The sequence below is a fragment of the Cebus imitator genome, unplaced genomic scaffold (genome assembly GCF_001604975.1).
Source record: "Cebus imitator isolate Cc_AM_T3 unplaced genomic scaffold, Cebus_imitator-1.0 Scaffold140, whole genome shotgun sequence".
Classification (NCBI taxonomy): Eukaryota; Metazoa; Chordata; class Mammalia; order Primates; family Cebidae; genus Cebus; species Cebus imitator.
Window position 1 is genome coordinate 3649909 of NW_016107455.1, and position 13398 is coordinate 3663306.

Below are 13398 nucleotides of genomic sequence, written 5' to 3' on the forward strand. Positions count from 1 at the left end.
TTTTAGCAGAGACGGGGTTTCACCATATTGGCCAGGTTGGTCTTGAACTGACCTCAGATGATCCGCCCGCCTCAGCTTCCCAAACTGCTGGGACTACAGGGGTGAGTCACTGCACCCGGCCTCTTCTGGCTTCTTACTGTGAGATGCAGGAGGGTTGAGGACAGCTCCATTTGAAGAGCAGGTAGGCTTGTACACTGAGGAACATTCAGAGGGAGGGGCACATTGAGCTGGGAGCCTGCCTTCCTCTTCTGAGTTACCATAACAGCTGCTCTGGATGTTCTGAAGGGCTGTGGGCAAAGCAGCCTTCTGAGTATGAGCAATGCATTTTCCACTATATGTCTGTCCCCCAAGGTTCCTAAAGCCTTGAATTCCCATTGACAGAAATCTCTGGGTGGCACATAAGCAAAATCTATCACTTTCTGACTTGCTTGCAGCATCTTGAATACCAGATTCCTTTTCTGTTCCTCCTAGGGCAGTTGACAGGGCTGGCGAAGGGTGACAGCCTAGTGGGCTGGAGTGGTCAGGGAATTGGGTGTCATCCTCTCCTCTGGAGTGCCACTCCCTCATCTCTAGGTTCAGAGACGATCTGGATTAAGACAGAGATTAAGTCTCCTGTTTCCCAGGTTTGTGGTCAGTTTTGAATCAATCTCCAGAAACACGGTAAAATAAAAATAGTAAATTAACAACGGTGAGATACCTGGTTTCACATCTGACAGGAACAGCTCTTTCAGAACCAGAATTTTACTCAAATTTGGCTAGCATCTTCTTACATTATACATACTTAGAATTTAAAATGTTTAAGAGGGTAAGAAGGCTGGTCGGAGGGGCAGTTGCTTCACCTTTAATATAACAAGAGGGCGAGTGGGAACTTCGAGGTCTTATTTGTGATGGGCTCAGGCTTGGCTCGTGGTTGGCCGGAACTGCTACGGGCCACGCTTCTCCGGCTTGGATTTCTGAGACCCACCCGGGCCGCAGGCATCTACCCAGGATGAGGGAACGGAGGCCCCGGAGGGGTGGCCAAAACCGACTGGACTGTCCACTCGGGGTTCCCGTGGCACCCGGGCGGCCTCAGTAAAGGCGTCTCCTCTCCCCGCCCAGGGCCTTCTTCCTTGCACTCCCTGGCTGCTTTCCCCAGGTACGGGATGTCAGCTGAAAGGAGGGAGCTAGCGGCCCAGGCCTTGGCGGAGAGCTCCTCACGCGGAGCCTGCGGGCCGCCGGCGGCCAGGGCGGGGACTTCGCCGAGAGCGCCCCCGCGGCCGGCAGCTGCGGGCGCCGCGGCGGGAACAAAGGCAGCACGTGTCTGGGCGGGGCGCGGGCGGGGTCGGCCCTCGGCCCCGCCCTGCGCGGCGCCAGCTCCGCGTCGGCAGAGTCGGGCTGCGCGGACGCCCGGGACTAGGCGGCCTGGCTGCTGCTGGGCAGCGGCGAGGAGCGGGCGGTGATCTGTGCGGGAGGGGCGGCCCGGAGGGGCGGCCCCGAGGGGCGGGGCGGTCCGGCGTCCGGTGTCCCGCCGCTGCCGCCGAGTCCGGCTCATAGATGGGGCCCGGCGACTAGAGGCCTCCCGCTCGGTGCCACATCCTACCCGCACCGTACGCGGCTAGAGCTGAGGACACCCGCGGCCGCGGCTCACCGGCAAGACCAGGCCGGTGCGTGGACCGTGCGCGCGCCCCGCGAGGGAGCGCGCTGAGGCGCGCGCCGGGAACGGGAGCGGGAGCGGGAGCGGGAGCGGGAGCTGGAGCGCGAGCGCGGCGGCGGCGGCGAAGGTGCGGGCGGCCGAACGGGGGGCGGGGCCGCGGCGCCTGCAGAACCTTGGACAGAAGCTCCCGAGCCGCCGCCGCCGCCGAGCGCGAGCCCCGCCGAGCGCCCCCGAGCGCCGCCCAGCGCCGGGACCGCGGCGGCAGAACCGCGGCGCGCATTGCGGAGGGCGCGGAGCGCAGGAACCGCCGCCTGCCGGGTAAGCCTATGCTGGGCGGCCGTCCTTGGCCCCGGGGAGTGGGGACCGGGGTCGCGGCCGCGCGGGGTGTCGAGGCGGGGGTCCTCGGCAGCCTCCGTTGGCGCCCGGGCCCCTCCCGGCTGCGCCTGGGGACCGCAGCGGCGGCGGCGGGCGGGGGTGCTGCAGTGGAGGCGGCGAGGCTGCGGCGCGGGGGCGCGGGCAGGGCCCAGGACTGGGGCCGCGGGGGCCGCCAAGGCGCTGGGCGGGGGGGCGCGGCGTGGAGCCCCGCCTGGCGTTGAGAACCATCTTGTTTTCCAGGCAGATCCGAGGGGGCAGCACGCGTCCCGGGAGCGCCCCCGTCTCTTTCCCGGGGCCGCCACAGGTTCGGTGAGCGGTTTTTTCCCTCTGGCCGGCAGGCTGGGCGCGCAGGGGCGCGAGCCCCCGCCCGGCGCGCAGCGACACCATGGGCACGGTGCTGTCCCTGTCCCCCAGCTACCGGAAGGCCACGCTATTTGAGGATGGCGCGGCCACCGTGGGCCACTACACGGCCGTGCAGAACAGCAAGAACGCCAAGGACAAGAACCTGAAGCGCCATTCCATCATCTCCGTGCTGCCTTGGAAGAGGATCGTGGCCGTGTCAGCCAAGAAGAAGAACTCCAAGAAGGTGCAGCCCAACAGCAGCTACCAGAACAACGTCACGCACCTCAACAATGAGAACCTGAAGAAGTCGCTGTCGTGCGCCAACCTGTCCACATTCGCCCAGCCCCCACCGGCCCAGCCGCCCGCACCCCCGGCCAGCCAGCTCTCGGGCTCCCAGACCGGGGGCTCCTCCTCGGTCAAGAAGGCCCCTCACCCTGCCGTCACCTCCGCAGGGACGCCCAAACGGGTCATCGTCCAGGCGTCCACCAGCGAGCTGTTGCGATGCCTGGGTGAGTTTCTCTGCCGCCGGTGCTACCGCCTGAAGCACCTGTCTCCCACGGACCCCGTGCTCTGGCTGCGCAGCGTGGACCGCTCGCTGCTTCTGCAGGGCTGGCAGGACCAGGGCTTCATCACGCCGGCCAACGTGGTCTTCCTCTACATGCTCTGCAGGGATGTTATCTCCTCGGAGGTGGGCTCGGATCACGAGCTCCAGGCCGTCCTGCTGACCTGCCTGTACCTCTCCTACTCCTACATGGGCAACGAGATCTCCTACCCGCTCAAGCCCTTCCTGGTGGAGAGTTGCAAGGAGGCCTTTTGGGACCGTTGCCTCTCTGTCATCAACCTCATGAGCTCCAAGATGCTGCAGATAAATGCCGACCCACACTACTTCACACAGGTCTTCTCCGACCTGAAGAATGAGAGCGGCCAGGAGGACAAGAAGCGGCTCCTTCTAGGCCTGGATCGGTGAGCACTGTAGCCTACGTCATGGCTCAAGGATTCAATGCATTTTTAAAAATTTATTATTAAGCAAATCAGTTTTGTGTACAGTATGTGTCTAGCAAAGCCACCAAGGGCCTCACCTTTCCCACAGTCTCTCCCTGGGGTTTTTTTCAGCCCTGCCAAGAACTCTGGGCACTTTTGAACTCACGAGCCTTGAGCAAAACCCAGAAGATGTATTCAGAGCCACCCGGGCCACTGACCTCCCACTGTTGGGAACTCAAAGGACTGACCTGCCCCTGCCGTCTGTGCCCTCGCTGGATCCAGGGTGGGCGAGGCTGCCTGCTGCACCCTGGATGGAGCTGGAGAGGGGCCTCTGGCTGCCTGGCCCAGGGAGGAAATTGGGGTTTCTGGTTGGAGGCTCTTTTCTAGCTCCTGTGTGGAGTTGTTCGTTCTCCCAGAGGCTCCTGGAGCCAGCCTCCCTCACTGAGCCGCCAGTGAGGTTGTGAGGCAAGATCTCTACCGCCCTGGGACATCTTCAATCCAGGCGAGGCAGAGCGCAGCGGGTCTAGTGCAAAGATTTGACCATGCACCGTCCTGATTTGCTGTCTTTTAGGGAGAAGGGCTTTTCTTTAGTGGAGAAATGGAACTCGCCCCCCTACCCCCTTGTCTGCTGCTCCCAGCCACGTTGGTGGTATTGGCCAATGAGCTGGTTTGACTCGTTAATTTCTCTCATTTTGGGTCCCAGCTAAAGAAGTGGGGTGAAGCTGGGGACAACTTTCCTGGGTGAATTTTTCTTTGGAATAATGCAGTGCAGTCACCCTGTGGCAAATGCCAGGACAGCTGCAGGTGCCCATTAGCAACACCTGCCTTCTGGCAGGTGAGGGATGCCATGCCTGAGACCAAGCCGGTGCCCACCTAAGGGCTCAGGCCTCTTGCTGGTGCACATGACATTTGTCTTGCAGAGCTGCGGGTTAGGTGATGTGGTGACCCCACCCCCACCTGTTAATTTAAAGCTGTTTCCAAACAGTTAAGTTTCTTCTAAAGAGGAAGCCTTGCCCGGCAAGGACCAGTGACACAGCCGGATCTTGGAGACAATTACCAGAAGGGAGTGAGACTCCTGATTGCTCTGGAAGCCTGCTGATTTCTACAACTGATCATTTGCAGCTGCTGGTTTTGGTTTCCACCTTACCCTACTGGCTGTAAAAACACAAGATGTGTACTTCATCGATTTTCTAATTCTCCCGTATTGGTGGCTTGGGACTTGGGAGAGGGAGCAAGCCTTCCTCCACAGCCCATCCCTCGGCTGTGGAGAACAAAGACGAATGTGAAGACGCTACAGAGGATTCTGTCTTCCAGGCCCAGTCCCCGGGGGAGTGCTGGAATGGGGACCTGGGGTGGGGAGGCAGAGGGTCGCTTTTCATAGGATTAGGTTTGAGGTGGCTACCAGTTTCAGCACAAGCACTACTGAAATTCACACAAAAAGAAAGCTGTGAAATTGAAGTCCCAATTTAAGAGGCCCGGAGCAGAACCTGGTGGCCAGAAGCATTTCCAGATTTGGGGAGGAGAGCCTGCCCGGCCAGAGAGCATCTGCCTAGCTGCACCTGAGGCCCAGCAGAGCCGTTCCTGGGACTGTCAGATAATGGGTGTGGTGCTGGAAGGAGCCTGTGGCTGCTGGCACAGACTTCACACAGCACCTCCTCTCTGCTGGGTTTTCCACACAGCCTGTCTTCAGATCCTGCTTCCGCGTGCAACCCGAGGTGGGAAGCCCCTGGTGGCATGGAAGAGGGAGGGTCGGTGCCAAGTCTCAGGAGAAGGGGGCATGTGTGTAGTCAGCTTCAGCTGGTGGAACCTGGCCTGGAACTGTGCGGTTAAATTGCATCCACAGGATTCCAGTTTCGTGTCTGTTTCCTTCTCTTCGTATTTATTTTTTTATTCTTTGGAGGAGGTGGACATTTCGGAAGTGGTTGGGGACTAAGAGAAGAACTCTCTAGTTCCCTCAGTGTGAAGCCTGTCGTGTTCTCTCTCTCCCCTTGCACTGGTCATCAGTATTGTGTAAAGGAACAACTGATATACTTGAGTGTGCAAGCAGTGAACCCATTTGCCATGCTGCTATGAAGACTACTTTTAGAACTACAATTAAAAAAAAAAACCTACAAAAAAACCTTTATTCTTTAATTGTTGCTTTTACAGTGATATTGTGCATGCAAACCAGGAGCATTTTGTGTCTTAAGAAAAATAATCTTAGAACAGATGGCTGTGAACATTACACCCATGCACAGAACAAGCCGCAGGAATAATAGTTCAGGATTTGGTTTCTCTCTCTCTCTTGTAAACCTGAAGGGTTGATACATTCTTTCCATGCGGTTATTAGAACTTAGTTTTGTTCCAACAGTTGTTAAACTTGCAATGAAAAGAAAATGTGCCATTTTTTTCACTCAGAATTATTCATAGCTGTATATTTGAAACTGCTAATTACACACGTGTGATGTATGTTGGTTTTTTAGTGCAATTTCTTCTGTAGCTATTCTTTGACCAAACTGTGGGTACTGTTAATTTATAATTGTCTCATTTTGTATGTATGTGTAGTGTGTTTGTGAGTATGTGTGGTTTATAATCTGACAAAGTCATGGAGCTCAGTTTGGCTGTAATTTAATTCTCCTTCCCTTATTTTTATTTATTTTTGTACTGTGCTGATTCAATAAAATGCACTGACCATCCATTAGAGAGACCTCTTTTTGTGGGCAGGCTGGGGGCCCCTTTAATAAATGATTCATGCATTCAGAACATAATTGGATTTTTGTTATGGGGGAGGGGAGGACAGAGTTGGGGGCGAGGGCTTAACACACTAAGGTGATTAAGAAGGAAGCACAGGTTAAGTCAGCTTTGGTTTAGCGTCCGGCTGGGGCGGGGGCAGCTGTTCCCCAAAGGCTCCTGTGACAGAGCTGGGTGACTGGAACCTCCGGCCAAGGAGGGTCAGGCTCAAGCATGGCCTGATGAGGTCTGCCAGGTGGGTCCTGCAGGGGCTTCAGGATCTAGACTCCCTGTGTTGAGGTGTAGCTCTGAAGCTGCTGCTCTCTCATATCCTTGGGCCTGACTCTGCCCCGAGCTCCCTTCCCCGGGGGCTCCCAGGCCAGCAGGGGTGGGCTGCTGTCCATGCCGGCCAACCCTGCGGGTTTAGGTCCACATGGGTTTCCAAGAGGGAGAAATCCAGCCCTGTGGCTTCCAGGGAAGTAGCCATCTCAGCCCATAATTGCAGCAAGGGTGGGGTTCCTACCAGCTCTATCTGTGCCTGTCCTGACTGCCAGCCTGAGGCTTGCATGTGCCACTGGTGTCAGCCTGAGGAAGAGGGTCAAGGGGACGCTGAACGTGGCTTTCCCCAGGCCCTGCTCCCTGTGGTCTGGAGCTGCCCCTAAGTGCTAGAAAAGCCTTTCTTGTCTTCAAGTTGGTAGCTTGGGAGTTGTCAGCCTTGTGATCAAGGCCACTTGCTTTCCGCAAAGCTACTCCCTTCATCTGAGTCATAGACGCTACCGCTGCATGTTCTTTTCTGCCAAAGACCAGTGACTGGAAGCACCCTGGCTGCAGGACCCTCGGGTGCTAGCCTTGCCCTGTTGATCCCACAGGGCCTCGCTCCCTTCCCACTGGAGGAGCTGCTGCTGCCGCTCACCCTCTCCGCCGCCCCCATACTTCCTTGCAGCCCCTTTTGCTCAGCTGGCCTGCCCTGTCCCCAGGCTGCTGCTGTAGGTCTCCGAGCCTTTCCTTTCTACATACGTGCTTCTGTTTCAGTAAACACGTTCCCTGACACCAAGCGGTGCGCTTCCAGAAGCCAGGGCACAGGCCTCAAGATGGCGGGAGAAAGTGCTAGGACTCACCCCACGGCCTCCTCCCCTCCTCACACCACCTGTCCACAGCTGGCGCCTTGCTGGTTTTTTGTTCAAAAGCCTCAGGCAAATTATCCTCCATTTTACATTATTGGTGCTTAATTCTCCCTTCTTGAATGTAATGGTTGACTTTATATAGGCAAACATTTCACAAAGTTTTCAGTGACAGATAAGCAAAACACCTTTAAAAATAAGATTTAATGCTTTATTGCTCTTGGTGGTAAATCAAAATATGCTTTAGAAATAAAGTTAATTTACTGGAAAATAGGAGTTTTTGCACCAAACCATAAAATTGCATTTAATTAAATCAAGAGAACCCGCCATTGTATACAATCACTGTGCCCACTTCCTTTCCCCTCAGTGCCCGGGACGCGTGACCCAGATCACACCCTACATTCCTGATCTTTTTGCAGTTGCCACTTACTGTGGCTTCTTTTAGTACATTGTAAAACAGTGCTTGTCCTGTGGCCTCAGCTGGGAGGCCCCAGCGCTGGGGCTGAGGGGCCCAAGGCACCATCCAAAGGCCGGGAGGAAGGAATCCAGACTCAGACCCTCCTCCTGCCCTCCAGCCTTTGACAGGCAACTCATTTGGCATGATCTGTTTTGGTGTGTTTAAAACATACATTTGCATGTGTCTAGTGCAAAGCAACAAATCTGGGGAAGTAGGTGGGAGGAGAGAGGAAGTTCCAGTTACATGGTTCCACTACAGTCTACTGGTAATTGGCAAACTATACGCATTGCTAACCTGGGCTGGGGCACCTCTGCCTATGAAGGCAACTGACCAGCATTGGAGAATAAGAAAGGGTCCCAAGGACAGGATGCCAGTAGGATTCTTTGTTGCACACTGCACACAGTGCAAACGTTTGGGAGGCAGGGGTGGGGCGTGGACCTGAGACCACGTTGCTGGGACCACTCTGGGGTCAGGCCCTTGGTCAGCTGCAGGAGGACGCACACAGGCACTTGGTGGGTTCTACTGGGTCAGGTGGGAGGTCAGGAGCATGGCAGGGCAGCATCTGGTAGGAAGGGAAGAGCTTCAGTGCGTCTCTCTCTTGCACCCTGCCCACTCCACCTGAGGCATGGGCTCCCCGCATCCTCTCCATGGGCATTTGCCCAAAGCCTTTCCTTCCCTCAGGGCCTTCTCAGCAGCAGAGGTTCAGTGGGGAAGGTGATCTCAGGAGGCCTCTGAAGCATACGTGCTTTTGCTGGAAGGAAACCCGCAAGCTGGCAGTGCTCCCTGGCACCAGGTCCACGGGTGCAGGCCCCAAGGGGCCGTGCAGGGTGCGGGGTGGGCGTCCTGGCCTGGCCTGCAGTGCCAGGACCCCAAGCTGTGCAGCAGCCCTGCTTTCCATCATTCCCTGGGCTTCGACGCCCCCCCACCCTCGCTGTTTCACCGAGTAGGAAACGCAGGGGGGAGGTGGCCCAGAGAGAAAGCAGCCCACCCTGAGGGTTGCCCTTGCCCGGCAGCTCCCGTTCCCATTAGGATTCCTGACCCAAGTGTGGTGACAGCAGGTATCTGATTAGCCACCCTGCAAACAGCAAAAGGGCCTACAAGAGGGCCATGGCCCCAGGCTGTGGGTTAAGATGATCCTTGGAGCATGTCACGCTGTCCTCTCCAGAGTGGTGGTCAGAGGTTCTGGCAGGGGCCTTGGTGGCAAAGGGAGTCTCCTGGGGTAGAATCTGGGAAGGATGGACTCAATCCTGCTGGATGGGCTGTTTTGCTCCTGCCACTGGCTCCTGGCCGAGAGGCTGGCCTTGCGGGTGACTCTGCTCACCTGGTGGCTTTGGCTGGCAGCTGGGAGTTGGGCGGGGGGGTCCACTGAACTCTGAGCAGAGCCTCCCTGAGCTGGGTCCCCAGGGCTGGCTCACCTTGGGCGAGAGAGGTGGCTGTGGGGCTCCTGGCGGTGGGGGGAATTGTGTCCCCACCCCTGCCCTCTGCAGGGTCAGCAGCAGGGCACCTGCTCAGGTGCTCTGACTTGACCTGGCCAAGGGGTACCTGCACCAACTAAAGGCACCATCCATGCCTCTGGGGTGAGATTGGTCTGGACGTTAGCCCAGGGTTCTGGGCAGGGCACCAGGGTCTTTGGTTTATTGAGCAGGGACCATGGACAGTCAGGACAGAGGAAGATGATACCAAAGGCAGAAAGCCAGGAAGGAGACCTCACAGGGGAGGGCCTCCACTGGACGGGGCCCTCGCAGCAGGTTTCTAGCGGGAGTGAGCGGGAGGCAGCAGCTGGATTGGGACCCAGGACGTGGAGCGTGGCTGGGCTCTGGGCCAGGCCTCCGCGGGGCGTCAGTTCCCGGGCACGCTGAGGATGAAGCCCGAGCGGTTCTTGGTGAAGTCTGGCTGGGGCTGGTTGAGCCGCGTCTCCACGGAGACGGTGCACTTCTTCCCGTGCAGGCTGCACTGCACTGGGTTGGTGACGTTCACTTGAAGGTGGCGCTTCTCACTGTAAGAACCGAAAACACCAGACGGGCAGTTAGCAGGCGGCATGAGAACAGGGCACCTCCCCGGCAGCTCCAGGCCACCATCGGCTCCGGCTTGGCCCGCTTCCTCCATCAAGTGCCCTGAGGATGCCAGAAGGGCACCAGAGAAGCCAAGGTGATGTGAGTGTGGCACTGGCCGAGCCTCCGGCCCTTGGCTCCCGGTGCAGGGTACTGCACAGAGGTGGCACGTGCGGTTGAACAGGCTCCATCAGGTCTCTGGCTGGGCTGACGACCAAGCCCCTGGGGCCTCTGGTGTACCAAGGCCAGGGTTCTGACTGACACTACCCATCCTGTGAGAGACCCGTGAGGCTGTGTCCAGGGTAAGTGGGCACTTCCCTGCCACACACCCTGGTGAGAAAGAGATGTCTCCTGCTCCCAGCTGGTCCCTGCCTGTCACAGCCCAGCTGGTGGAAGTGGGCCTGACTTGGGTTGCCCCAAGCGAGAGGCTGCTCTCATCTGGAACCGGGCTGTTCGGCTGGTGCCCACCCTGGTGGGCACAGAACAGTGCAGATGGTGCCCCACTGGGGGCCTAAAGGAGCCCTGTGTGGCAGGAAGCCCCGCTGGCCTGGGAGCACATGAAGGTGGCTGCAGCCGGGCGTCCGGGCTCCAGGCGGGGCGCAGAGGTGGAGGCTGCACTCTTCCTGCAGGGCAGAGCCAGGCCCTTCCTCCAGCTCCTCATGCCGCACTGAACACGCTAAGAAGCTGCTGCTGGTTTTTTTTTGTTTTGTTTTTTTGAGACGGAGTTTGCTCTTTTTGCCCAGGCTGCAGTGCAATGGCACGATCTTGGCTCACCACAACCTCTGCCTCCCAGGTTCAAGCGATTCTCCTGCCTCAGCCCCCCAAGTAGCTGGGATTACAGGTGTGCACCACCATGCTCAGCTATTTTTGTATTTTTAGTAGAGACGGGGGTTTCTCCATGTTGGTCAGGCTGGTCTCGAACTCCTGAACTCAGGTGATCTGCCCGCCTCAGCCTCCCAAAGTGCTGGGATTATCAGCGTGAGCCACTGCACCTAGCTGCTGCTGCTGGTTTTAAAAGCAGAAACACTTGTCGAAATAGGCTGGCCGCCTAACGTTGGCTCGCAATGCAGCACAATCCCATGCTGTACCTCAGGCTTGTTCCTTGTTAGCTTTGAGCTGGGAGGGGAGAGGAGAAAGGACGAAGGCCTGCTGGCCTCGGAGCGTCTGGTCAGGACGGGATGGCTCTGCTGCGTATGCTGAAAGCCCTGGGAATTTCTCATTGCTCTCGGGATGGCGTCTGGGGTGTGGGCAGGCTGAGTCCTGCTTTGAACGCCCTACTGGACTCATGGAGCTGCTCTTAGTGCTGGGCAGTGAATGTTGAGCTGTGGTGTCCACACGGCCAAGGGAAGGCCAGGGCCAAGGCCAGCACACACTGAGCTTCTGCCCAGCCTGGAGGTGCCTTCACCAGGTGATGAGCACATGAGGCACTTTCTAAGCACTGGCTGCCTGGGAGGTGCCACTGCTCAGAGGCTGAGGCAGCTCAAAGGGCCCCAGTGTGCAGCGGCTCCATGGGGTCGGCGTGCTGAGAGCAATGGTGTCACTAGAGCACCCGGCCCAGCACATGCTTTCTGAGGACACCCGGCGGGCACGCCCCACAGCAGGCCCCGGGGTTTCAGAAGTAACGTGCGGGGTGGGGTGCTCAGGGGCTGCGCTCACAGCTACCTCCTGCCTGCTTTCTCACGGACTCAGGAAGAGACCCTGGTGATCACTTGTGGGCATTAGGTATCTAATACTTAATGTCTTGTGAGCTGCAGCTAAAACCTTGGCTTAGATAGCTATTTTTAACCAGACTTGGACATAAAAATAGCAGAGCCCCGCAGAGGCAGTGACTCAGGCCCTCTTCCGCTCCTGTGGGCACCAGGGCTGCTCTGCAGGACTGATGTGCGGCTGTGGCAGCGGGGTCCAGGTGGGGCCCCTGCAGCCCTCGTGCTGGGCCAGATGCCTCCAGGACCAGGCTGGTCCCTGAGCCAGGGCGGCCTCCCAGCCTTCCCTTTGTCAACCTGGCATGGCCTTGGGTCCCTCTCACTGGACTCTTGTCCTCTGGGTGCCTCCCTCCCGACACTGGCAGTGGCCTACTCCTGCCCACCCTCGTAGAGGGCCTGTGCCCTTCCTGTGCAGGGAGTCCACGCTCTGCCCTCACCCTTCCCTGCAGAGCTGCATATACACAGTGGGTTCCAGAATCACCTGGTGACTCAGTCTGAGGGAATGGGCTCTCAGCATGCCACACTCCATGTCAGCTCAAAAGAACTAAGAGAAAATGGGAAGCATTCGTTCACCCTGACGCTCCCATGTTTAGTTAGGGCGTGCTCCTCTCTGCAGGGCTCTCCTGACTCCCGCTCAGGAGGGTGGCCCTGCCTCCACCCTCCCTGCTTCCTTTTGGCTGTCTCTCCAGGATCTGCTCCACAGCCTTGATGCAGGGGTTCAGGCTGGTGGGAAAACAGGGAGGAGCAAATGACCGCTATAAAACGGCACAGATGCAATGGCTCACGCTTGTAACCCCAACACTCTGCGAGGCAGAGGAGGGAGGCTCGATTGAGGCCAGGAGTTCAAGACCAGCCTGGGCAACATAGACCATAGTGCAGGAACCCATAGTTCTTCTCTACAAAGAATAAAAAACAAACCAATTAGCCGGGTGTGGTGGCCTGTGCTTATAATCCCAGTTCCCTGGGAGGCTGAGGCAGGAGGTCACCCAAGCCCAGGAATTCAAGGCTGTGATGAGCTATGATGGCGCCACTGCACTCCAGCCTGTGCAACAGAGTGAGACCTTGTCTCAAAATAAATAAATAAATAAAACGGCACCCAGGGTATCATCCTCAGGGAGTTGCAGGATAAAAAAGCAGCCAAGAACCACTGCTCCAGATTCCTGTTTCCCACACGGGCTGCGCAAAACCTTTTTCTCCTGCCCTCTGTGGTCCCTGTCAGTAGGCCCTGGGGAGTACATGTTGCCGGTGGAGGCCCTTCCTCAGGGAGCGTCCAGCAGAGGGAAGAGCAGACCATGCTCTGGGAGGTCCAAGTGATCACGCACGAGTCAACAGCACTCCCACTGTCAGGCCAGCTCCCCTCCCTACCCAAGGCCACCACGCTGCTGAAATGAAGGTTCTTGAATAACAAGAAGGAAGGCAGAAGTTGGACACTGGCCCCTTCTGGGCTGTGGCTGCAGATGAGCTGTGGGCCCCCGTCTCTCTCCCTGTCCTACTTCTGCTGTGCCAGCCCCACAGCTGCTCAGCCCCCTCCCTGGTGGTGGGTACCGTCCCAGGACAGCCGGTTGGTCCTCTCCTTCCCGTTGGCAATTCTGGCTCTCCGGCATTCCACACCACGGGCCCAGCCCATGGGGCTTGGTGGAGGGAGTGTTCCTGCCAGCTCTTCTCTTTGGGTGGAGGAGCCCCAGCGTGGCAGGAGACTCGCTCCAGTGCTGACACGCTGGCAGGGCTGCTGTCTCCTCTCAGCCCCACTTCTGAACCTGCCCCTCTCCTGGACCATGGATATTGATCTGGGGTGAACATCTAATTCCTACTTCCCCAAGACATCCCCCAACTCAACAAGAATCAGGGATGCTTTAGGAAAGAAAAGGTGGCATTTAGTGGAGGTACTCACACTTCCCTTCCCAGGACTTCATTTTCTAAGCCCACTTGAGATCTCTCCTGGCTCCTTCAAGGTCTTCATACAAGAGTGGGGCCTAAGGGTGGGAGAGTCTGGATTCTGTCCTGGCATTGCCAGCTTCCTGGCTTC

General features: G+C 57.7%; 2 protein-coding genes across 4 annotated transcripts in view; one reads left to right on the forward strand and one right to left on the reverse strand.

The window, feature by feature from the left end:
- Nucleotides 1–1809: 1809 nt before the first annotated feature.
- Nucleotides 1810–6008, forward strand: CDK5R1 (cyclin dependent kinase 5 regulatory subunit 1). Of its 2 annotated transcripts, none has more exons than XM_017542200.2 (2): nucleotides 1810–1951; nucleotides 2249–6008. In XM_017542200.2, the coding sequence occupies exon 2, from the start codon at nucleotides 2394–2396 to the stop codon at nucleotides 3315–3317; it is 924 nt and encodes a 307-aa protein (XP_017397689.1). In that variant the 5' UTR covers nucleotides 1810–1951; nucleotides 2249–2393; the 3' UTR covers nucleotides 3318–6008. The 2 variants fall into 2 exon arrangements, with proteins under 2 accessions (XP_017397689.1, XP_017397690.1); XM_017542201.2 differs by having other exon boundaries at nucleotides 1852–1951; nucleotides 2253–6008.
- Nucleotides 6009–7350: 1342 nt separating this feature from the next.
- MYO1D (myosin ID) overlaps nucleotides 7351–13398 on the reverse strand; it is a 362631-nt gene continuing 356583 nt past the window's right edge. For both annotated transcript variants that reach the window (XM_017542198.2, XM_017542195.2), the window contains one exon: nucleotides 7351–9614. In XM_017542198.2, the coding sequence (XP_017397687.1) occupies nucleotides 9458–9614 (157 nt within the window). In that variant the 3' untranslated portion in view covers nucleotides 7351–9457. The remainder of the gene's footprint in view (nucleotides 9615–13398) is intronic.

Bases quoted from the DNA above. Each gene is read 5' to 3' on its own strand.
- CDK5R1 (XM_017542200.2), top strand. From the start codon at position 2,394: ATGGGCACGGTGCTGTCCCTGTCCCCCAGCTACCGGAAGGCCACGCTA.